The 26,940-nt window shown below is 32.5% G+C and overlaps 2 protein-coding genes across 21 annotated transcripts in view; one reads left to right on the top strand and one right to left on the bottom strand.

Annotated features, from left to right (window-relative positions):
- Positions 1–18,304, top strand: part of LOC148313087 (uncharacterized) — a 225,759-nt gene extending 207,455 nt beyond the window's left edge. For 6 of the 20 annotated variants that reach the window (XM_088268149.1, XM_088268126.1, XM_088268191.1 and 3 more), the window contains 6 exons: positions 5,761–5,880; positions 7,951–8,106; positions 9,346–9,583; positions 11,387–11,554; positions 12,524–12,650; positions 13,621–18,302. In XM_088268149.1, the coding sequence (XP_088124275.1) occupies positions 5,761–5,880; positions 7,951–8,106; positions 9,346–9,583; positions 11,387–11,554; positions 12,524–12,650; positions 13,621–13,789 (978 nt within the window). In that variant the 3' untranslated portion in view covers positions 13,790–18,302. Of the gene's footprint in view, positions 1–5,760; positions 5,881–7,950; positions 8,107–9,345; positions 9,584–11,386; positions 11,555–12,523; positions 12,651–13,620 lie in introns of all 20 variants that reach the window. The other 14 variants (XM_088268225.1, XM_088268233.1, XM_088268208.1 and 11 more) reach the window with 7 other exon arrangements.
- Positions 18,303–26,940, bottom strand: part of LOC148313086 (A disintegrin and metalloproteinase with thrombospondin motifs 1-like) — a 44,238-nt gene continuing 35,600 nt past the window's right edge. The window contains exons 14-17 of the mRNA XM_088268245.1: positions 24,295–24,536; positions 22,619–22,732; positions 20,372–20,492; positions 18,303–18,592 (exon numbers count right to left, since the gene is read on the bottom strand). Of these exons, the coding sequence (XP_088124371.1) occupies positions 18,335–18,592; positions 20,372–20,492; positions 22,619–22,732; positions 24,295–24,536 (735 nt within the window). The 3' untranslated portion in view covers positions 18,303–18,334. The remainder of the gene's footprint in view (positions 18,593–20,371; positions 20,493–22,618; positions 22,733–24,294; positions 24,537–26,940) is intronic.

Raw genomic sequence — 26,940 nt, 5'->3', positions numbered from 1 at the left:
TTTTTGTACAAATTTATGTTGTGTTTTATTTTATTAATTTAAATTTGTTGAGAATTTTACAGATAGTTGCGAATTTATAAAAGTTTTACAAAACAAGTACTTTTACCGTTCCAATAACATAATTCAACATTTGTTAAAATACCTGGAAGAGATTAATGTCCTACATTAAATAATTATGTGAACCCATTTTCAAATGTTTAAAACACTTATGGTAATGTATGGTCTACTGGAAATTTTAATACCATTGACTGTCAGATTATAATAAAACATTGCAAAGGGCTTTTAAGGCCTTACTCGCAATAATATAATTCATCAAGCGTCCGGCTGCGCTAAGAGTCAGACGTGTATTGGATTTTTTATTTTTATTTTTAGAATTTACAATATATTTTTTTAACCTTTCAATAACACTTTTCTTTTTACAACCATATAATTATTTCGAAGAAAAACTTATTTTTTCAATACAAAAATAATGTTTCCAAAAAAAACAAGTGTTTGAAAGAAAAATAATATGCAATTTAACGTATGTTGGGCCTGTATCCACTTTTGTCCATTGGTTAGGCGAATGTCATAAAAAAATCACATCAAAAAGATACTTACTCCCTTTTTAATGCACGAACATTGACTTTTATACAAAGCGCGCTTCCGGTCGATTGTGAATCAGACTTTGCGCTACAATAACAGTAGTTGTTTAGACGCGACGAACCGCTCACTCGTATAGTAATGAGATGAAAAGAGAAAAATATATAATACAAAGGGAGATGGCTGTACATGGGGAGTGTGATGGGATTTATGCATCAATACATAAAATTCTCTAAATTCTCCATGTAATTTCTACACCGGAAGTGGTGATCTGCGACGGGTATTAAAACCGATGAATAAACATGTTTTTTTAGACTTTCATATTGCATTCAGTATAAAATTACATACTTAGTAGTTACAAATTACAATCTGAATGTTCCATTCATAAATCTTTTGAAGTAATAATAAAAAATAATTATTTATGCTGTACCTAATGATTTGACCGTGTGATGTACATTTTTTACGGGTTATTAAATTTTGATGATTTATTTCTTTTACGTCGCTTACTTTTGCTTAAGGCTTTTAATTATACGGCGTTATTAATTAATGCCTGAACATTTAGTTTTTAATTAAATAATGGGTCTGTCCTAGAAAAAAATCATGATAATTTTTCAATATAACAAAAAAACAGTCAAAATGTTTCCCATAAATGTCACGTGTCTTGTATTTCATTGTGCCATTAATTTTCAAAATTTTTAGTACCGTAGAACGGGGCTACTTGAACTTTAATGTGTTATTTATTGATTTGGCGTTTAATTTGTAGAACTCCATTTTAATTTATGTATTAATTTTAAATCAAACACAGATTTTTTGAGTCTACTAAGTTTACTACAGATTTTTTGAGTCTACTAAGTAAACTTAGTAGACTCAAAAAATCTGAGTTTGATTTAAAATTAATACATAAATTTAATGTGTTACTTGAGCCCAGTACAAAAAAGAGATTTGAGTCTGTATTTAGTCTACAATAATGAACGTATCGTGACAATAAGTGTCACCTGTCAGGGAAACAATGAATCATGTCGATACGTTCATTACTGTAGACCAAATACAGATCTAAATAAAAAAAAATGTACTGGGCTCAAGTATCACATCAAAGTTCAAGTAGCCCCGTTCTACGGTATAGCTTTGGCGTATTGATATTTAAAGACAGCGAAGCGGTATTTTTTTATATTATGATATCTCAACATAGACGAAGAAGAATATTAAAGTCTGGGTATTTAAAATAGTAAAACAAATGTATGAGGCAAATGTATAATAGTTAGTAATGAAACCAGAGGTAGACCAAGGTTAACTTGGCATCATTAAGTAATTCAAATACTTGGGAGTAGTCAGGTCAGGAATCGGAATAATCGGCGGGTATGTATGAATGTGGAAGAGGTGAAAATTGTTTTCAAAGACAAATTTGCGTGAGGGATTGTTTCTCTCTGTCTACCCCTGCGGAAAGCGATGTGATGGTTATTCATGAAGTCAGTTATATGTTATGTTTTTAGTTTATATTGTAGATGAGATCAATAGCTAGTACAGCAAGCACAAACAAGCTCTCCGGTAATATTAGTGCTAACGCAGTTATGACACATGCATAGAAAAAAAATGGGTGTTTTCCTGGACCACTTTTCGTTGCTAAGTGTGGTCACCCGTCGCGTTAACATCGTTTTATGGTGGTGACAGACTGACAACATACAATTCCAAACCAAACACAGATACAGAAGCATTACACAGATACGGTATTTACAATTTACAGTACGTACAACAGACGGCAGAAGAGTTTCCGAAGTCCATAGCGACTGTTCACGATCAAATCTCGAGCGAGTTTAATAATAATAGCAAAATAAAACAAGTAAATCAAGATCTAACATTAAATAAACCAAAAATAAAACAAATTTAAATCAATATCTCACATTAAATAAACTGAAATCTCACTTAAAATAGGTAATACACCTCAAAGTAGAGTGCTCGTGGTTTTTTCATAGTCTCAATCGCATCTCGAGCGAGTTTGATAATAACAACAAAATAAAAGACATTAATCTAGATCTTACATTAAATAAACTAGAAATTAAATAAATTTAAATTAAGATCTCGCATTAAATAAACTAAAATCTCACTTAAAATAGGCAATACGCCTCGAAGTACAGTGCCCGCTGTATTTTTATAGTCTGAAGTGTTACCACGCTGCTTCTACGTGTGATAAATCTCGTATAATTTATGTGAAAGATCAACAAACTGTGATAGTAAGATCATTACGTATTCCGCCGAGACTTTCTGAACTTGAAATGTTATTTTTACATATTTATTTATTCTGTGTTGAGTTTCGCCTTGCATCAGTTGTGTTTTTTGGGGTTCTAAATTCAGCGTGTGGAAATTTTTGAAAGTGTAGTGTATTATTTATTTTGTTTTGGTGGTTTTTTAAAGATATTTAAAAAAAAATAACGCGGTTTTTTCTCAAAATATAATATGATTTCATAGAAGAAATATTTGCACGTAAGTACACAACTACCTTGAATTTAAATATGCATATGTATGTATGTGTTTATATATATATATATATATATATATATATATATATATATATATATATATATATATATATATATATATATATATATATATATATATATATATATATATATATATATATATATATATATATATATATATATATATAGATTATATTATTTTAGTATTCTCTATTTCGGCAGTGATTTTATATATTTTAATAGAAATTGAAATGTGCGTTTGTTGACACAACGTGGCATTTTTAAAAGCATGTTCTACCTGTGACAAGTAAAAACATGTTTTTTTACATCCAATGGCAGCGCCATCGATTAAACGTAACAGCAACACACGCAAAACAAACATTTCGCGGCCTCCATGCAATGAATGATCAAGATAACACTGCGCCGCTACGATGCAGTGCCCTGTGCATCGTCAAATGTTTCATACAGAACTATAAATAACTTCATGGCGTTGAAAATTGTTACTACAGGCAATAATGTCCAACTGTCACTTGGTCACTTTTGCTTGTAAAGAAAATGAACATCAATGCAGTTAGTCATTTTTAACAAGTCAAAATATTATACTTCCAAGTTTAAAATCGCTCTGGGATTTTTTTCAGGGCAGTATTAAGCTAGTAAGATGTCAAATAGTTAAAAATCACGTTTTTGTAAAAACTGCAGTTGGTCACTTTCTCCTGTATGACTACGAAATACAAATGATCAATTTTTTTTATATTTAAGAAGTAAAAGTAATATTATTTGGCTTTAGAAAATAACATAATTTTTTTTTTAAATAAGGTACATTAGGAAGGTACTGTGAAAACAACGCGAATATTGTTTTTTTCCAGGAATCGTCATTTTGCCGTCGTAATTTTTACGATTTTTAGGATTCTAGGGTTAATTAAATGTTTAATTACTGGCCTTTTGTGTATTTTTTAAATAGTGATAGCGTTTTCTTCACATTGATAGTCAAAATATCAAAATACTGTGACTCTGCGATACTCCAATAGTGTATCACTGGCGTTCTAGTAATCCCGCGTAACATTCAATAGTTCAGTAATTCCGTATTATTCAACACGCTCCAAATACTGTTTTGCTATGCACCGATGAATCGTAAATATCGTGTTTAGACTTAATAAATTATGACCATTTACTAGGCAGTTTAACAAGTACTTACTTTAGCGGAAAAAAAAGAAATTAGCGTAACGATAACAAAGGTAAAGGAAATTTTAAAAAATATTTGCATGCTGGAAGTGATCATTACATTTTCGCAAGCTTACACGACCCTACAAAGTTTACTGAATCAGTTATATTTTTTGTATGTTAAAAGCATTGTTCACTTTGTGGTATGGTAATATAACACTCTCCTTATCATTCATGGTTCACTTTGTGTAATATTACTTAAAAATTAGTGTTTATTTTCTTTTTAAAGTGATATTAGACAAAGTGAAGGATGAATGATAAGAATAAATTATTGTTCAAAAAATGTAAAATTGCTTTAAGTACATTATTACTGAAGCACAATGTTTTTCCGAATCGAGGTCTCCAAATGCACAACAATCATTTAAAAAACCTTTACCAAATATGTATATATTTTTTTTCGTTGTTTTTTTTTAATTAAATAAACGCTAACGGTGTAAATAATTGTTTAAATAAGTTTTATTAATGAATATGTTCTCGTAAAAATGACGCAAAAAGGTACTTCATCAGGCAAGTCATTGTAGCGTGGAACGCTCAGACTTCAGATTCTTTCGTATAACAATCATAGATGTTTCGTCTCTATTGAGATACCTAGAAAAAAATAATAATAATAATAATAATAAAATAATAATAATAATAATAATAAAAAAAAATAAAAAATAAAATAAAATAAAATATATATTTGTATAAATATATATATATATATATATATATATATATATATATATATATATATATATATATATATATATATATATATATATATATATATATATATATATATATATATATATATATATATATATATATATATATATATATATATATATATATATATATATATATATATATATATATATATATATATATATATATATATATATATATATATATATATATATATATATATATATATAAAATGATTAAACCATATTCGCTCCCTAGGTGGAGCATATGGAGTCCACAAACTATCTCCAGGCTTTTCTGTCAATTTATGGGAGATAATAATGCAATAATTTATGGGAGACAACTATCCCATAACTAGGCGAAACAATTATCACAATATTATTTTTTTATGTGTTTTTGTTAATAAAATACAACTCAGTAGACTCAAAAAATCTGAGTTTGATTTAAAATTAATACATAAATATCTACTCAGTACCTCGGCTGTCCAAATTTTAAACACAGTAAGGGCCTGTTTTTTTGTAGTAGGTTTTTTTGCATTTATGGACTAAGTAGACTCTACTTAGTCCAAAAATGCAAAAAAAACCTACTACAAAAAAATTTCCCTTACTGTGTTTTTAATTTGGACAGCCGACCTATTCATGTCATTCAAATTTCATCTCTTTCTTATATGATTACCTGTTACATCTGTTTTCTTATCTGTATTTACCCCTTCAATACTCTTTTCCCCCATAAAATGTGTAATTTATTTTTAGAATTAAAGCAAACGGCCAAAAAAATTATGTTCATGTATTTTATCTTACAGGAACTGCAGGATATGAACAGCAGAAGGCATACGGACAACTTCACTCCAGCGCAGAAGAGTCCTATATCCTTGAATCGTTACGATACTTTTGGTTCAACTGGTCAAGTTCGACCACATCAGGTAAAAAAAAAATTAATTAATTCGTTCGACGGTCTTTTTGTGGCAAATCTATCCACTGTTAATTTAAATTTTACTTATTGAATACCACTACTTTTAAAAATATATTGCAACGTGCATCTTGATGTTTTCAGCATTATTATCAAACACCATGTATACTCGTATATATATATGAATTTATAATTTAAGTGTTACTTGGTTAATACCACTATTTCAATAAATAATTTAAGTAATACTTGGTAAATACCAGTATTTCAAATAGTGGTATTTACCAAGTAAATCTTAAATTAAAAATGGGTAGATATTACTACAAAGTATTTGCTGAATCAATTAATGACCATATATGAAGTGTAATCTTGTGGGAAGCTTTAACCATTGTATTGGCATCCTATCGTCCATGTTCCTTCTGATAAAAAATGAAAATAGTTTCTTCCCATTCATCCTTAAATGTTCCGGAGGGAGGCACGAATCTTAAATTTCAACTTAACAATACATATGGTGTATAACATTGATGCCGAATGCATTAAAACACGTTTCATAATAGATTAAAAAAAATAGTGGTACTTATTCAACAAGTCAAATTGAAAGAAAAAAGGAGCTGCAATGCTTTATGTATTCAATATTTTAGAAAGGTGCTTTACAGCTTATTGACAATATCGATTTTCATCAAAACACGTATCAAATATCTTTGAAATATGTATTATTAATGTGTAATATAAATTTCAGTATATACTTACTAAACTTGTTTTTCTGTTGCTCAATTACTATAGAATGCAATCAATTTGACTTCATCATTATCAGCAATCTATTTAACACTGCATCAATCTGATGCGGTGTCGTATGCACCACTTGGGTGGAGATTCTTCTCTTCTCCGTCTTAGTCCTTAAGTTGTTACACTTGTCGAAGTAATGACTTTTATCCAGTTATCCCTTGACTGCGCTGCACGTAGCGCTCCAACCACCGAGGTGCTTGCTGTGCCTTAACTTGATCAATCCATTGTGTGGGGAATCTTCCTCTCCCTCTCTTCCCATCCAGGCCACTAATCAAAATCAGTCGTTCCAGGCTATCCTTATTGCCACGCGCAACGTGTCCAAAGAACTGAAGAATCCGTCATGTACAGACATTGGCCAGAGTCAAGCCACCATGTGTAACTCCTGAGGTGGAGATAAGGACCAAAATAGGAAGAAATAACATATTATAGTTACCTACATTATGTTTTCTCATTAATTGATTCGGCAGTCACTTTGTAGTAAAATCTATCCATTTATAATTTAATTGTTACTTATTATTTTTTGACATCTTATCAAAGATGAAAAAGAATATGGAAGTCTGGGCATTCACAGGGCTGACGACCGTCATAGGCTGGTTTGAATGATCACTTCATACACGTGTAACATTCACCAATTCTATCCATTATTGACAACCAAACTACTCAAATTCTTGGAAGTTCTATATATATTATGAACCAGTTTTGAAACATTGTTCTTGAATCACTAGAACTTCACTAGAGACATCTTTTGGTGAGATGAAAAGTAGCTTTTTATTGAGCGGAAACTCTTTTATTAGTATGTGAGGTCCAAATCCTGGATAATCAATCAATGTATCAAATATGATATTTTATGAGATGTCAAAAAAATAATTGAAAAATAACTCCTACAATTGTAGTAATTCAGATTTGAGAAACAAGTATGTGGACATACTCAAAATGTTGTTAATAAGTTTTGCTTAGTTAATACAACTATTTCTTAAAATCTACTGTGATACGTGTTTCGATGCATTCCCATAATTAACAATATGACAATGACCAAAGCGTCCCCCCTATTGTCTATGTTCCCACTGATAAAAATAAAAATAAAATAAATTAAAATAAGAAACACCTCCTACCCCATCTTCAACTTTCAACGTCCCAAGAACCCTACTCAAAAATTTAGAAATAGCTTCATATACTGTGTTTGAAAATAATTCGGAATGCATCGAATCATTGAATGAAAATGATTTTAAGAAAAACTGATATTTACTAAGTAAAACTTAAATTAAAAATGCTTTATATTCACGTATGTAAAACATTCTAGATCGCTCGAGCTCTCCACAACTTCACAGGGCAGAGCGCTCGAGAACTATCCTTCAGGAGAGGTGACTTACTTCTCGTCAGGAGAAGGATTGATCAGAACTGGTTCGAAGGAGAGTGCGATGGACAAGTTGGATTGTTCCCGACCAACTACGTTGAGGTAATATTTCAATTCAATTCAAACCCTTACCCGCACCCCAATGGTGCGTAGGGTACTGCATTATACAAACACAGTGTTATCTTAATCATTAACACACGAAGGAAACGTGATCAGCCCTCCCCTTCAGGTACCAGTCCAGGGTAATATTGAATAAATATTAGAGTGAAAAAATCACTTATATTTATTTGACCCCCCTGGGAATCGAACCCGGGACCTCCAGAACGGTAGCCGAGCAACATTACAATATTTGGAATAACAATACTCTCTTTAGTCTAAAACTCGTCTAATCAGTTCAAGAAGCTTCTGACAACAATGATCAATAAAATAAAAAACCTCTAATTACACTTATAAATATCAAGGGCTTACTACACACAGTGTGCTTCTTCGTTGACCCCTATTATAATAGATGGTGGATAGGGCACTGTATCAGATTGACAGTGTTAACTTGATCACAGCCAATGTCAACTAATGTGACAGCATTCGAAAATGTCGTTTAAAATCATCAATATATTAAACAAATTTATAGAATTCATTAAACATCAAACAAAATATTTATGTACAATATAATAAAACAACAGCCAGATTTTTCCCAATTTTATTTTATTTGAGCAGTGAATGGGTCAACGTCATTACCGACATCATCAGACTAGCGATTATGGACCAGTCTAATGATGTCAGTAATGACAAAACTCAGTCACTCATCAAATGTAATAAAAGTGGATAATACTATATAGTTAATGTTTTATTAAATAAAATGAAGTTCCATGTCACTACAAAACTTAAATGTAATGTAAATATTATGATGTTGTCGTAAATTTTAACTTTTTTTGATAATATAGATAATAATCCGAAAGAAGATATTTTTTTAATTGATGTATTAACGATTACTCTTGGAGGCAGTATCAGATTCTATATATTTCTTTGCTTCCATTACCCTCATTTACTATTAAGTACTTCTGAATATCCGCTATAAGCATTATTTCAGTTATTTTCCATCAAAACGTCTTCTTCTTCTTCTTCCATGTTCGCTCCCTAGGTAGAGTATATGGCCAACACGAGACGTCTCCAAGTCACTCTGTCACGCGCCATCTCCCGGAATCCTCGGGGTTGGAAGAAGAGACATGAGGGGTTGATGCTCTCAGGTGGCATTCTGAGGACATGTCCCAACCATGTCCACCTTCTGCTCAAAACATAAGCTGTTGCAAATTTTGCTCTAAAATGATTCCTTTAAAATTACAGCTGATCGATAATGATGCCCCACAAACACCAACCACCCGCCCGAATGAAGGCCGAGCCCGCGCCAAGTTCAACTTTGTGGCCCAAACCCATCTGGAGTTGGGTCTGAAGAAAGGAGAGCTGGTGACACTCATCAGAAGGGTTGACGACAACTGGTACGAAGGGAAGCTGGGAGGAAGGAAGGGAATCTTCCCTGTTAGCTACGTGGAAGTATTGGTGGAGCCACAACCAAATAGAGCGGGTTAGTAAAATTTATTACATCTAAACAAATAACTGCACAATACAACACCCTAGTGCAAGGCCAAACCCGCGGCCCGCGGGCCGGCCGCATGCGGCCCACCGGGTGTTTTCTTGTGGCCCGCGGAGCATATCACCCTTTTGTACATAAAACTACCAAAAGAACATTCCATCGTGCGTAGTTCGTATCATATCCATATTTAGAAGTATCTCATCATTGTGACAATTTCTTCTTTGGTATATTCGTTTTAACAAACAATCACAACATTTTGCGACAGACTTTTAAACACTCATTGATGCTGTTATAACCGACTGACTAGTGTGATTCAACGGTCAAAATACTTTGTAAAAGCTAGTTACGCAATGGCCAGGATATTAGCCAACCGAACCAATATTCAGATTGTGTGTAGATAATCTAATAAATATGTTTAATTATCATTTTAATATCTTCTTTTAAAAAAAAACATATATTTCATGTTTGCTTTGAATAATCAAAAAAAAAAATATACGGCCCGATTGGAAATATCGTTTCTAAAATTTGGCCCGGCTGCTGAAAAGGTTGGCCACCCATGCCCTAGTGCAACGCATATGTGTGTATATCTTTTATACATGTATGGAACACATAATAACATTTAATAGTATGTATCATGTACATTACTTAAATTTTAATGAAACAAAAACTTCAAATACAAATACACCTGGTTTTGAGATAAATTTGTAATTATTTTATAAAATACCCACAAATGCACTTTTCCTTTTTAAAAATTAATTTTATTCTCACCCTTATCTGTACCAAATGGTGCATAGGGCACTACATCAAAGTTTTGAATTGATTGTTAATTACTTGAAGTAAAGTTCTGCGCTTCAGGTAGGTACTAGTCCACGGTAATATTTAATAAATATTAGTGAAAAGTCACTCAAATTTATTTAGAACCCCCTTGGAATCAAACTCGTGACCTGTAGCACAGTAACCAAACACGCTTACAGATGAAAATCCTATATTGTTAGAAATAAAAGTAAATAATTGTCAATTGCTTTCGATCTAGTATTTTTGATACATTGTTAGCGGGAAATGCTTAAAAGTATTTTTTAAGTACTGTAGGTAGAGAGCGGGAGATCCTTATAAGCGTTATATTTGCTTATTTTTGGTACAGCGTGAGACGCCAAAAAATATTGTACGGATCGGAATGAGGTTTGCGGTTACTTGTAATTAGTATACGATCCTAATTAATTAAATAATTAGGGTCAGGGTTGTTGAAAAAACTACCCGCCAACAATGTGTTAAGAATTGGAATCAATTAGAGTCCTGAAAAAGTTCCAATTCTGGAGCAAACTCCTATGCACAATCACTTACTAACAACTTTAGTTAGCAAGGTAAAAAGTTTAAGCATGTTCTATATTGAAAGCTGTCCCACCGCATTCCCTGATCTGATACAGAAGCATCTAGGCTTCCTGACAGACCTTCTCTTGCAAAGCAATTTTTTTTAACCAAGTTGCGAAATTTATTGAAAGTGTGAAACAAAATTATATCCCGATTTTACTGTGAATTCACATTTAAAAGCTTTCAATATCCCTGTCACTGCCAATCAAAATAAAAACAAGTTTGTAAATCCACCACCAAATTTTCTAGAAGTACCCCGGTGTAGGCAGTGAAAGGGATTAGTATTTAGTTAGTTCAGACGTAGCCGGTACACAGACGGCTCCACAACCCTGACCAGCACAGCAGACAGACACAGAACAGTGCAAAGACATTTACAGAAATTGGTCAGTCATCGCATTAAGCAAGTTCTGTCTTCATCTCCTTCAGAACTGACACCATCCCTGGCCAGCGGAAAACCGGTGGCATCCCCTGCAGCACACTCCGTAGTAGGAGCAGCTGGTGCTGCATCTCTCGGGGCTCATCATTACACCCCTCAGATCAACAACCCGGCACTCTCCAACAGTCCCAGCAGCACTGCACCACTAACCCTGCCCAGTGAGTAGAAATATTTTGACATCTCAACTTAGATTCATCTAAGATCTCTTCTTCAGAAGAATATGGAAGTCAAGAGTATTTTACAAGTGTAATATTAAATCTTCTACCAATTTCAGCTTTATCGAGAGATTTTTTAAAGTGAACTGTCAATCGATATAGCGAGTTTTGCAAGAGTATTGATTTTTCTATTACATTTTATTCCTAACTTAACGAGTTTTGGCAGATTTGGTTAAATATGGATGTTAATATTTAAATTTTCTACCAATTGGCGGCATTGGCTAAAAACTAATTTTTGTAACAAAACGCGGTTTGTAAGTGGACTACTCAAATATAATATCATTAATTTTTTTTTAAAATTATATTTAGATAAAAATGTTAAGTTTAATTTTTTTTTAATAATGTAATAAATCTAGATTTTAAAATATACCCTATGTTGTTCAGTACCTATATATTAATATTCAATAAAAATACAGTCAGTATTTATAAAGTGTAAATATAGCTTTTATATTAATTAAAGTTGACACACGCTAATCTTTTCGACATCATATTATTAACAACATATTATTTATTCTAATTTTTTAAATATGGATCTCCATACAGCAACGCACACTTCAACATCACTATGTAATCAACATATTGTCTTATGGTAAACTATTGAATGGCATGCAGTGTGTGGTCAACCCATAGTCACCACTTGTATGTTGCATTTACTGTAGTGTCTGCGCTTACATCTGGGTGGTGTCTGCTTAGAAGAAATTCTTTACGGTTCCAATATTCTATATTTATTTATTGTAACTGAAAACTCCATATGAAGACATTATCAAACATTGAGTGTTTGATAGTGTCTAAGGAAGACAAAACGCGTCACATATTATATCATATAGATGTAAATAAAAGTATAATTCAATCCAATAACCTTGTTTAATCCTTGGATATATTACCCAAAAATTCCAATATTTACTCTTCCAGGTCACGGAATTACAAACCACCATGCACGTCCGGCAAGCGCCACCCTCCCGAGAGCCTCCGACCCGTCGCCCATAAACCTCAACAACCATGAACCCCTGTACGTAGACACCAATGCTGAAGCTGTGCCGTAAGTTACAATTTGCTCAGTTTTTAGAGCTATTTGCCTACTTTACAGCACAGGACAGCTTGCTTTTATACTTGTTACTTTTATAATAACTGATATTGCATTTTTTTATGTAAAGTTTGATTTCTAAATATGATGTGATTGAGAGAAATATTGATAGAAGGGTAAAAAGTGGAATTGAATTAATGGTGCACTTAAATCTAAGACGGGATGCTAAACTACTAGTAGACAATGGAGTACTAATATCAAATGTAATGTATGGAAATAAAGCATGGACTTGCCAGGATATAGGCAGATTAAATACAGTCAAAATTCAACTCATCATGTGCAAAATGTTTGCCTCGTCTGTGCTCAATGGTGCATAAAAATACAAATACTAAAAAAAAAATCACCCGGAAACTTCAGTGAGCCAAACACGCTATTCATTAAACTGCGGAGGCGTACTTAAAAGTTGAAAACTAATGATTTGTTTCAATGTAAATATATTTTTACAGTAATACGTTTCTTACTATGAAGTATGTCTTCTCCTCCATACTTTTGCTACCATATTTAATGCCGCAAGTTAAATTTCCAGGATGGTAAAAATAATTTATCCATACTTTAATGTGTATTTAATCTCACTCTAGACTGGTATCTCAATAGCCTAGCCTTCATGTAAATAACAATCAAAATAACACTTTATAAGTCAATGTGATGCAGTGTTTTATGCACCATAGGATGTAGATGATAGTTGACCCGAGTGCTGCTCGGGAATATTGTATTCTCGGTATTGATTTGTATAACCCTAAGATATTTATGTATTGGTTTTTATTGACTAACTCGAGCGGTGTTCGGGCAGTCTTATTTCGACTTGCTGGTAACGAATTCTTACAGAAGTGAATTTTCTCGCCAAAGTTCTTCTATCAAGTGGTTAAAATAAGATAAATTCTCAGCTTTGAATAATGGCATTATGGCAGGATTGTATATTTTTCAGATACCGCGCGATGTACAAGTACCGTCCGCAGAACCCCGATGAGCTGGAACTCCAGGAAGGCGACACCGTCTACGTTCTGGAGAAGTGCGACGACGGCTGGTACGTGGGCTCCAGCCAGAGGACCGGGCGCTTCGGCACCTTCCCCGGGAACTACGTGGAGAAGATCTGACCATCCGCCTCGTAGGGAACGCCCAAACACCCGTCCGGGGTGAAATATCTCTGGCCACCGAGAAGGATGCTGGCGGGGCTGAGGGACTCGCTCATGCACGCTCGGAGTAAGGCACGCTTGAGGAAATAATTATGTTTCAGTGCACTTTAATGGAAAATTATGCATAATTTGTAATTAATTGTTGAAATTTGTACGTAATTTACACAATTTGAAGCATTTTTTAACAATTTTATACATCTAGGATTACAAAAATGTTAAATCGTACTCTTAACTCAATAATTCATTATTATAGTGTTCTAATATACACAATTACAGCCTAATTTCTTGCATTTCAACTCCTGTCAATAATTTAATACGATTCCACCATCTCCTGGTTTGAACGTTTTGAGGCTCGTACACATCAGCAGTATAAAGATAGTACGAGAACATTTTTAATCACACTATTTAAAACCTTTGAAAAACATTTTTTTTACCAAGGGTTTGGCCATCCTTGTGGAGCTTCCTTGAGGGTGCTAAATTGTACAGCAAAAAAGGTAAGCGTAATAATTACACCAATGTTTACCAAGCTTCGATTTTCCTGCAGGGTGGCCGCAAAATTTAAAGGAGAATATGTTTTATCATGGTTTCAACCCTAAAAATATTTGTAATGAATGCAGTGTGATTTGAATGTTTCAAATTGTTTATCAAATAATGGAAAAGTAGCAATGATTGCATTGTGTGAACCAGGTATGAAATGCAGAAACACTTATTAAAGGAATTAACTACTTACTTAAAAAGTTAGTATTTTGCCTCTTGTAATCCACTCTTTATACACATGAATGAATGCCTTAACATACAAACATACTAATTATAATTTTTCATTGAAAAAATATAATAAGATTTCAACGATAATACCAAAAACAGTATAAAGTTGTCATGTTTACTCTTCAATTATTAAACATAAATAAGGAAAACAACATAACTGAGAAATTAAAAAAATATATAAAAAGAGATCTTCATTGTAATAAGTATGTTTGTGCCCTGAGGCATCAACATTTTTCATGAAATTTTATATCCATCGTAACATCTTTCAAGCATAATTTTAATATAAAAACCTTGTGCATTTTACATAATTTATTTCATTAAGATTACAACTTGCCAGTGGCGTAGTTTAGTATACAAAAGATTTATAGTTTTATTTGCATATCATCTTTATTATTTTCTTAGTCATCATTATTTATTAATCATTTCAGAAAGCTGTTAATCGGTTATATGATTGTTGACAATACTAATTATATATCGTAGGATAAGTTTACACGTAATTGTACGTTTCATATTTTAACATAAGAACTACCAAAATTTCATCTTATGATAACAAATTAATATACCAAAAATGTACTAATAAGACCTCGAATATAAAATATTATAACTATACTGTAAATACATGTTTTGTAGTTTTCTAAGCTGTATGGAAGGATTTATTATCAAAATTAGGTGAGTCGTAAACATTTTATTGAGATACGGTTTATTCGGTTGAATTGTAGTAAATATTAGATAATATTATGCAGTGATTCGTCTAAAAAATTCAAAATCTTGAAGAAAATTGCTTAAATATGACAACTGGATCACGTTTATCTTCCAATACGGCTTAAAACTAATATTTGACGTTGAATTCAAAATGTTTAAACTTTACATTTTACATATATTTCGGTAAGAATTATAATAAGTATTAACGTAAAAAATACAGATATTATTATATCAATTCATTTAAAAAAACTTTTCTAAAATATCATTTTTAATAAAATAAAAATTTTAACATTTTTTGAGAAAAAAATGTTGATAATTGGAAATGTCGTAATTTATTTTCACAAGCGTTATAAATGTCAGTTATTATATTTTTTATAATTATTTATATAGATATTTTATTTCACGTTCATTTTAATACAAGACAATGCTACTTACTCTTACACATCTTAGTTCTAGTCAGTTATGATCCAACACAATGAGCGCTTTTATCTATCTTTCTGATTTACAATTATAATCTCAAATATGACTCTCTATGCATTCAAATTATGAAATATTTACTTTTATTAAGAATATACAACTCGTTTTTAACTTTTTAAAATATCAAAAATGTTAAAATGACATAAAAAATATATTGCTATCTAAATACACTAATCTCTTTATGAAAATGTAACCAAATATTCATATAAAATAATTTATAATTCATACAGTCTAAAATAAAAATGTTACCAACCTTTCGTAGTACATAGTGAAATTTTACAAATTATTGAAAAATAATTTTGCTAAAATCAAAATAATGTTTATTTATTTCTTAGTATTTTATGTTAATTAATCTTAGAATTATTTTTAATAATATTATGTTCAAAACCAAAAATATTGTCAACATATCATTTGAAATTTATGTTATATTATTAAGTCACCTGTATAGGATGCTTCTTTTAGTTTGTTCATCATTGTTGCATTGTTATTAATATTTAATTTTAATAAAATCATATAGTTTTTTTTGCATAAAATACTTCATTCAGATCACCAAAATAAATTTTGACTTAAAAAATATACAATAGTTTATTTCATTTCTCTACCTTCTACCCAAAGGTGCTAATCACTACACTACAAAAGCGAACAAATGGTGTTAATTGTGGTCCGTTTGAGAAGTACTATGTATTGTCCCGACTACCCAAAATAAATTACTGTTAATTCATCGCTCATGTAATATTCTGGTCACACAGGTGAAATGGTCACCGAGTACCAAAAATGTGCTTTGTGACCATATTAGTCAAAGCATATTTTTGGTACTCTATGAGCATTTCAGCCATCACTACGACCAAAAATATTACTTTCATGGTTTTGTGGCGGCTACACCGTTGTGTCACGTGACGAGCCGCACAAATACGAACAATTCCGAAAAAGTCCGAACGCACCCAGCCGAACAAATCCGGACAAATCTGACGTCCGAACCTCGGACAAGAAAATCTGAGGGAATCGTTTGGACTATCAGGGGTAACGTACACTTATTCTAGATTTAATTTTAACTGTCGCATATACTATATTTTCACTTCTTTACCTCCACTTTTCATAAATTGATTGCCATTCTTTTATTCATGTATTTCGTTAAGTTAATATTTATATCAATAAAGGAGACTACTCCAAGTACATTCTTTAATTTCTTTCTGTGCACCAACCTCACATCATAATCAAAAACGTGGTCCTCAAAACAAGTGTCATCCATAGTTTTGTTTGCTTTCCTGACACAACTAACCGACTATCTCATTCAACCAAGATGCCCCGATTAAGTGGAATCGACTGTACCTAGATTATTTTCACAATCTATCTTTTCCCCAATTAAATATCAGTAAAGCGCCCTTGAGGTAGTATTTTACAAAAAAGCCGTTCCGTAAATTATCCAAAATTATTATTTTTTTTTTTTTATTTACAGAATTCTTCTTCTTCAAACCCTTATCCGCAACCGATGGTGCTTAGGGCACTACATCATATAAACGCAGTGTTATCTTGATCGTTAGAAATGAAAGGTGATCAGCCCTCCACTCCAGGCACCAGTCCAGGGTAATATTAAATAAATGTTCGAGTGAAAAATCACTTATATTTATTAAACCCCTCTGCCCCTGGGAATCATACCCGAGACCTGCACTGTAGCCGAGCTTGCTGACCACTACACTACAGAGGTGGACAAATTTCTTTTTCATCTTGTTGTAGACCTTGTGGCCTGTTTTTAAGAGGGATTAGCCTCCTGCAATATCGATTCCCAGCTATCGACCCATCTCTTTAGTGGTCTGCCCGGGACAAAATATATAAAAATTATTGTAAATTATTACATTTGTTTTTATTATGTATTTACAATTACAGTGAAACCTTTATCTACCGTATTTAAAGGGACCTATTGAAATAAACTATGAATGCGGGAAAACAATGAATGCGGAATAAAGAAGTCAATACACAAGGACATACAATCGAGCAAAAATACCGTCCTCCCAATCTACATAAACATTGGTAGGTTGAAATTTTAAGAATACAAGTTTTAGATGTAAATAAATGTATTTATTAAAAAAAAATACAAAGTTGAACAGAACCCAAAGATCTTCAGACTTCTTCTGCTGTATCCATCACACAAGCTTTAGATAGTCTGTTCCACACGTTGAAATATTGTCGTCGAATGTAACAAATTGAGAAAATTAAAAAGAATGTAAAAAAAACAGACAAATTATATCAAATATGTAGCATAATTCAAATGATGAATGCGATCTATTTTTGTATGAAACGAATTCGGGGTAGAAGAAATAAACGACATATCCGGGAAAAGGATTATTCGAGGAACGACAGATAGAGGTTTCACTGTATTTATTTAATATGACCCTGGACTGGTACCTGAAGCGGAAGGCTGATCACCTTTCCTTCGTGTATTTGATAAGATCAAGATAACACTGCTTCTATACGATGCAGTGCCCTATGCACCATTGGGGTGCGGATAAGGGTTAGAAGAAGAAATTATTACTTTTGTTTTATTTTATATTAACAATTACATGATTAATTCTCGTTAGCGTGCGTCAGCAACCAATCCCTGCACGAGTGGCAGCAGAACTTCTGGAAGGTGGGTATAAGGCAGTAGCGCAGCAGGGCCGGCAGGGCGCAGTAGGGGCTGCGGTCTCTGCGGCAGGGGGGCGCCCTGTTGCACTGCCCCCGGCAGGAGCGCCAGCGCGCCCCCGGACGGGGGCCACACGCGTCCTTCCCAGCGGGACAGCGGAGCGGGCGGGTCGATATACCGGGGGCGCAGGATGAAGAGCACTGAAATGAGAAATGAATTACAAGTGGATCACTCATAACGCTAATGTGTAGAGGCAACTAGCCGTAACTCAATTTGCGGCTGTTTGGTGTAACACGGCTCAAAGCATTCTTATAACTGGCCTCTATCATATACAATCACAGATTTTGCTGTATCTCTCTCCTTTACCAAGATATTCATCATCCAAATAGCCGCTAAATTGTATTTATTTTATACATGTTTTGGCAAAAAGCATCCTTTTAAGTTAACTGTAAGCTTGTTTATCTCAAAAATACCATTTTTAACTGCGGCTATTTGCCTTTGCACATTAGAACGAGCATACTTCCTTCCAGAATCTTACTCATTAAGTGAAACACTGGCACAGAAGTCTCGTCTCACAAGTGAATGTCGTAAAAAAGTGACTTGCCCTTTCTCTCGTTATGTGAAATGTCACTCGTTAAAGGAGCAACTTTTACGCAATTTGTTCTTCTCGTTATGACAGATGCTCATTATAAGAGGTTCCACTGAATTTGAAATCGTATCTTCATACACACCCGCAGATTATTCCGATTCCTTACCTGACCACCTTTTCAAATACATATTTAAAATACTTGATCATGCCAAGTTTTCCTCAGTCTTCCTCTACTATTGTCAACAACCACATTCGCCTCATAAATTTGTTTGTCTGCCTCCGTGGTGGAGGTTCGTTTCCCAGGGGGGGTAAAAATAAATATTAGTAATTTTACACTCTAAAATTTATTTAATACAACCCTGGACTGGTCCGCATGAGTGATAACATTGTCTTCAAGATAGATTGCCTTGTAATATAACACAATATCCAGATGACGTCGCGACAAAACGAAGCAGTGCCCTATGCACCATTGGGTGAGGATAAGGGTTAGCGAATGTGATTAGTATATTGAGAGTTGGGCGGCAGATTGTCCGAGTATAATTGGTCGGAGTTGATGAAAAAACCACCCTCAAACAATGACTTAACAACTTCATTCAACTCACAAATTTGTTTCACTATTCTTTCTTCACTCATTTAATTAACATGCCCAAACCACCTCAACACACCTTTCTTAATTTTTATTTATTGATTTGGCGTTTAATTTGTAGAACTCCTTTTAATTTATGTATTAATTTTAAATCAAACACAGATTTTTTGAGTCTATTAAGTTGTATTTTATTAACAAAAACACATAAAAAATTAATATTGTGACAATTGTTTTGCCTTGTTAGGGCATTATCAAACGAATGTCTTGTTAGGGCATTATCATTCATTATCGTTTGATAATTTCCTAACAAGGCGAAACAATTGTCACGAATGTCTTGTTAGAGCATTATCGTTCATTATCGTTTGATAATTCCCTAACAAGGCGAAACAATTGTCACAATATTAATTTTTTGTGTTTTCGTCAATAAAATACAACTTAGTAGACTCAAAAAATCTGTGTTTGATTTCAAATTATACATAATTTTTTTAATTTTATTGATAACAATTATCTCAGCCTTGCATTCATTCCTTGTATCATTTGATCATCTACATCGTTATGCCAATTTATTTTTTATTTTTTTGGGGTCAAGGGATCTTGCATCCCTTATGTCACTGCGATCATATTAGGTCTATTGTGACTTCCCTCTGTATTACAGCTCACTGCCAAGACCTACATGAGTCACGTAACTCACGACCTGTCTTGGCGGTAGGAGCTTCACTTTCTCGGAGTCCAGTAGAGGTCCTCCAAGGATGTGACTGATATGCCAAATATTTGGATATAGTAAAAATATCCTGAATAAATTACCTTGCTCCATGGTCCTTCTTCCCAGTAAGCCGGGCAAAGGACTCTATTGCAAGACCTTTGTCGAATCGGAATATCATCCCTGCACTTGTCGGCTCCTACCATATAGCGCCAGATCTTTTCTCTAAAAATACAAGTAATATTTGTTCATCTGTGTCACTGAAAAAACTTACATCTTTAAAACCATACATCGCTCACTCCTTTCAACAACGTCATATAACAAAAATTGACAATTTTCAGTTGTGCATGTTTTCGGAATCCCCAGAAAATGTTCTTTATCCCAGCAAAAGAGGCATATTTTTAACTTAATATTTACCCGCTACAGAGCAGAATGTGACGTTTTTGCATTTTGAAGAAAAGGTATTGTTTAATTATTCTTTTAAACGTACTAATTTTTCAAATGGATAAAAAACATTCAAATTTTACCTAAAAAGATCTCTTGCACAGTAAAAAGTTTAATAAGTGGCTTGATATTTATTTTCAATACATTTTAACCATCACGACGCTTCCCAGCAAGGGTAGGCAGAGAGAATCGAACGCTACACCACTCTGTCTTTGCAAACATTCTTCGCCTCTTCTTCATTCATACATCTCCTCATACATACTCGACGATTAAATTCTTTAACTTTGAAAACGATCTCCTGAAAAATCAAGTTTTTTTATATATGACGTGGTTGAAAGGAGTGAACGACATAACATCCTAAATACAAAAGGCTTTGTAATTACTTCTCTTCATGTAAGTCTATTCTACAGTATGGGATAATTGATTGGGGTTGTTGCATTTTTAACCAATTCCCAGATTAGCCCGAATGCGACTTAGGCAAGGAGTTTGCATTATAATGATGAGTCTGAGTGCTGCTCGGGAAAATCTTATTCTGACTTCTTGGTATTGATTTACCTGAGCCAAATATATTTATGTATTTGTTTTTATTGACTTATCCGAGTGGTGTTCGGGAAGATTTGTTTTGACTTATTGGTAATAATTTATTGGACTGGCAAATTTTCTTGCCAAAATTCGACTGTTGTGGTTAAATAGTGTTATTAAAGAAAAATTAAATGTTTAAATGTCAGACCATAACAATTTCATTTTAATGTGATGATGGAATGATTATTCCGAAACCGTTAGTCACGAATTAGTGTTTTTTAAAGTGGTATCACACAAAGTGAATGATGAATGATAAGAAGTGTTATATTACCATACCACAATGCTTTTAATTTACAAAAAATAATTGTGTTATTGTTGACCAATAATCAATTTTGAAAATAATTATTAATGTTACAAGACGGACTACCAAGAGGAAATATCCAACAAAGTACAACTTATGACAGTCAAGTAAGACAATCCTTACATATCGCTCACTCCTTTCAACTCACTCTTTATCTTACAATGTCATATATAAAAAAACTTGATTTTTCAGATCATTTTTAAAGTTTAAAAATATATTGTATTAAAAATAAATATCAAGCCACTTATTGAACTTTTTACTGTGCAAAAGATCTTTTTAGGTAAAACCTGAAGGTTTTTTCTCCATTTGAAAAAAATTTAGGATATTTAAAAAAATGATTAAACAATACCCTTTTTTCAAAATTTAAAAAATCACTTTCTGCCCTGTAGAGGGTAAATATTAAGTTTAAAATATGCCGCTTTTGCTGAGATATAGTACATTTTCTGAGCATTCCAAAAACATGCACAACTGAAAATTGACGATTTTTTATATATGACGTTGTTGAGGAGAGATATGCATTCAAGAATTACTCTCACAACACAATAAAGTACCACCCAGCAAACCACACAAATCACATTTGTAACACTTTATAGTTACGTACTTAGAACTACAAGATCCAAAACATAAAAACACATCAAACAAAATCTAACACATACCTATCTCTTTTGATCAAAAGAACTTTGATTATTGTGCAACAAAGTTGTGCAACCTGCTTTCATAATCCGTACAAAATTTGTCTTTAAAATACAAAAGAGCTATTTATAAATGGATAGTGGAAGTGGGTACATCTGAAATAGATCGTATCATTCGGTCATGTCGTACTTGATTACACAAATAAAATTTTCTATCGTTATAATTATATAAATAAATAAAGCAAAATGCGCCCTCGGCACGGGAAAAGTCAGTGAGGTCACATTATTGTAATTTGAAATCATATATATGTGATGAATTGAATAAATAATTTACAATCTCTCAATTAATCGCAGAGTCTAACGAATAATCTAATCGATTTTAAATAACTCACGTTTCATCGGTGACAGCTAGCGGAACGCAATACACTTGTCGGTGAGATATTCCGTCCGTCCCACAGGTGGCAGTACAGTACTCCCACGGACCGGGTACCCAATGGAAGGAACATCTGGGGAAAAAAAAGCAGCAAGTCATTCTGCAAATTTCCCAGGTGGTATTCTTAAACATTTTTGTATTAAAGTGTAAATCATCATTATTATCAATCATTCGGACACCATGCAGTCTACAGATTATCTAGGTCATAGGTAGGCAATGTGTGGCTCGGGAGCCGTGTAGGCACGGCTCTTTGACCTTTTGAGTGCGGCTTCAACCCTACGTGTTTATGCGAACAATATTTTTGAAGCATGGACCCTATTAAAAGCAATATGAGAAATCGTCGTATTGATGAGAACCTGGAAACGTGCTTAAAATAAAAATAAAAATAACGACATACAATCCCGACTCGATCAAACACTGAAAGAAGAGGCAAGGACATTATTCCAATAGTGTTTTTATGGATACCTTACAATTAAAATATGTTTTTTTACCAATAAATAATATTCTCACGTGTGATATCACGTTTTTTGGATGAGCCCGTAATTTAATAAGGGTCTAACATTTTGATAAAGGTGTACTAGATTTGCAAATATGTAGAACCCGTTAATTAATAAGGGTCTAAAGTTTTCATAATGATGTACTAGAATTGCAAATAGAATATGTACCTGTAAGTTAATAAGGATCGTAGACATAAAAAGAGAAATAAAAAAAATAAATAGGAAAATAAATGTGATAAATAGGAAAAGGAAGAGAAATAAAAAAAGTATAAGGAAAAAGTGTAAAGTAAAAAGTAAAATAGAAACAAAATTTTAAATACACATACCAATAGCAGTAGAAATAGAATAAAAAAAAACGATTTAAGAGATTCTCGTACATATTGTATTGCTATATCATTTTTAAGCCGCTTGTGCACTGCACGGGATTTCACCGTCCGGCAGACCGGTTTTGAAAATAAAGCGACTACGACAGTTTAGCGTGATCGAATTTACGTGCAACGTGTTTACGCACCTATCAAGAGCACCAATCCGAAAAAGATGCACAAAAGCACAAGCCAATCCAAGCCAATCATCGTTTTAAAACGCCAACTGAAGTGCCAGATGGCAAAATTCCGTGTAGTGCACAAACGCCTTTAGGGTGAATAATCCAGTGTCTGATAAGAATGAATAAAAATAAAATTCTAAATAATTGTGTGATAAAATAAACACAGTCGAACTCGGTTATTACGGATATAGCGAGAATTACGGTTACGGTTATCTCGGATAAAACGAGGAAACATTCGTTGAAATTCGTTTGGTTAATGATTTTTTCCAAACATTTATTCACGTACGATTTTTTATGAAACTGCTACAATGGTTTTGTACTCAAAAAAGCATAGGATTTTCCAACTTTTATAGGAAAACTGGATTGAAATAAAAAAATGTGTGTAATGGGTGAATTGTGTGATTTTTTTTCGACTGGGACATATTGTATGACAATTCTAGATACCATAATTCACGTGATTTGTATGTTTAAAAAATATATTTTTGAAATGAGTAACGATTAAAAATTCAGTCAGTCCCTTCACCCTCGTTATAATCGAGTTAGACTGAACTTGTGTATTGATACTTAATTATTTGAATGAAGCAAGCCCCTTACGTCAGGTTGCACAGCTCCGATTGGTCGGGCCTCTCGCTCCTGGCGCACATGCTGCTGTGCACGGTCCGGTTGCCGCGCTTGGTGTCCACGCACGCGGGGGGCTCGCGGGGCTCGTGCGGCGCGCAGCCCCTGCAAGCCCCCGCGTGCCCCCAGCGATAGCGGCCCTGTTCCGTGCCGCTCAGCGTGTAGTTGGCCGAGACGGTGGCCTCCATGGCGCCTAGCTCATCCGGAGGCGTGGATATCTGGAGATTTTTTTAAAACTAATTAACTTCACCATAACGCAGTCTTTCGTCAGCGATAGGCAGAAATAATAGAACGCCAGACCAATCTGTCTTTTCAAACAATTTAAGTTTTACAACATTTCGAATGTAACCAAATCTAAATGTTCTAAAATGCCCAGACTTCCATATTCTTCTTCATCTATGTTGAGGTGTCAAAAAAGAAGTTTTACTTGGTAAATACCACTATTTCTTAAATATTTACTTATTTTTCTGCCTCCGTAGTGAAATGGTCAGCACGCTGGTCTACCGTAATGAAGGTCCCGGGTTCGACTCCCAGAGGGGGGGGTCAATTATAAGTGATTTTTTCACGCTAATATTTATTCAATATTACCCTGGACTAGTACCTGAAACGGTGGGCTGTTCACCTCTCCTTCATGTGCTAACGATCAAGATAACACTGCGTTAATATGATGTAGTGCAATTTTCAGGATACAAAATGCCGAACCCTCTTCTAGTAGAACGGAAGGCCTGCTGACGACAGTCAACTGTCCAGCTTCTCCTGAGGAGTTTTACGTGGTTTTCAATCAGCAATGAGCAAATGCTGAGAAGTTCTGATTGCCCACTATAGATTATCCCTCCTGTTCCCCGCACAGATTAAAATATATACGTGATTATATCTAAAAGAAACGAAAATCCACTTATTGGTTATAAATCTTGGACATAATAAGAACGGTAAATTATAAACTAACTCGCATTAAAAGAAACAAGGCCAATTTATAGATTAAAATAAAAACGTTATTTTTTTATATCTCATCAAAGATGAAAGGAAGAATATGGAAGTCTGGCTATTTACGGGGCTGACGAACGTCATAGGCTGGTTTAAGTGATGACTTTACACACGTGTAACATTCACTAATTCTACCCATTATTGACAACCACACTACTCGAATTCTTGGAAGTTCTTTATATATGAACCAATTTTGAAACATTATTCTTGAATCACCAGAACTTCACTAGAGACATCTATTGGTGAGGTGGAAAGAAGCTTTTTTATTGAGCAGAAACTCTTTTATTAGTATGTGAGGTCCAAATCCTGGATTATAATGTCAAAAAATAATATGAAAATAACTCCTGTAATTGGAGATAATCCAGATTTTGTAAACAAGTATTTGGACACACTCAAAATGTTGTAAAAACTATGTATTTTTTCCACATGATTTTTTTTGACCAGCAACCGGGTTTCGTCGTAACTGACATCATCAGACTGGTATGAGGCTAGACAAAAGTCAATGTTATAGACACAACAAGGCCAATTTAATAAATGGACCTCGATTATTGATTCAGTTTACTTCATGTAGCAAAATTACAGTAATATACTATAATTTTTTAAATAATTGATAAACATGTCATAACATTGTCATAAAAGAAACGTTTACCGCCATACCACACATTTAAAAACTAATTTATTACAGTCATAAAGCAATTTAATTTCGAAATATTTTCTTTGTTTTTCGTTCTCTTATACTTATACCAACTCGAAAACAGAAAGATTTACGTGTCATATTGCGATAAAAGTGTAATAGATTAGAAGAAAAAGAAAGTTTGTTTCGACAGACGATTCTAAGAAACCTTTACAGTAGATAATTAACTTGTATTTAAGAGACGTTCTAAGTTGTAAGTACCATCACTATTTGGGATCGTAATGAAACGAATAAATAACCTTTGAAAGAATATACGCTTACGTACTATATATATATATATATATATTTATATATATATATATATATATATATATATATATATATGTGTATGTATATATGTATATATATATACATATATATATACATATATATATATATATATATATATATATATATATATATATATATATATATATATATATATATATATATATATATATATATATATATATATATATATATATATATATATATATATATATATATATATATATATATATATATATATACATATATATATATATATATATATATATATATATAATATATATATATATATATATATATATATATATATATATATATATATATATATATATATATATATAAATATATATATATATATATATATATATATATATATATATATATATATATATATACAAATATATATATATATATATATATATATATATATATATATATATTATATATATATATATATATATATATATATATATATATATATATATATATATATATATATATACAAATATATATATATATATATATATATATATATATATATATATATATATATATATATATATATATATATACAAATATATATATATATATATATATATATATATATATATATATATATATATATATATATATATATATATATATATATATATATATATTTATATATATATATTTTT

The sequence above is a fragment of the Brachycentrus maculatus genome, unplaced genomic scaffold (genome assembly GCF_059751285.1).
Source record: "Brachycentrus maculatus isolate JH-2025_06_01 unplaced genomic scaffold, ASM5975128v1 h1tg000023l, whole genome shotgun sequence".
In the NCBI taxonomy this organism is placed as follows: Eukaryota; Metazoa; Arthropoda; class Insecta; order Trichoptera; family Brachycentridae; genus Brachycentrus; species Brachycentrus maculatus.
Note: the sequence above shows the minus strand (reverse complement) of the source record. Positions and strands in the feature narration are given on the sequence as shown.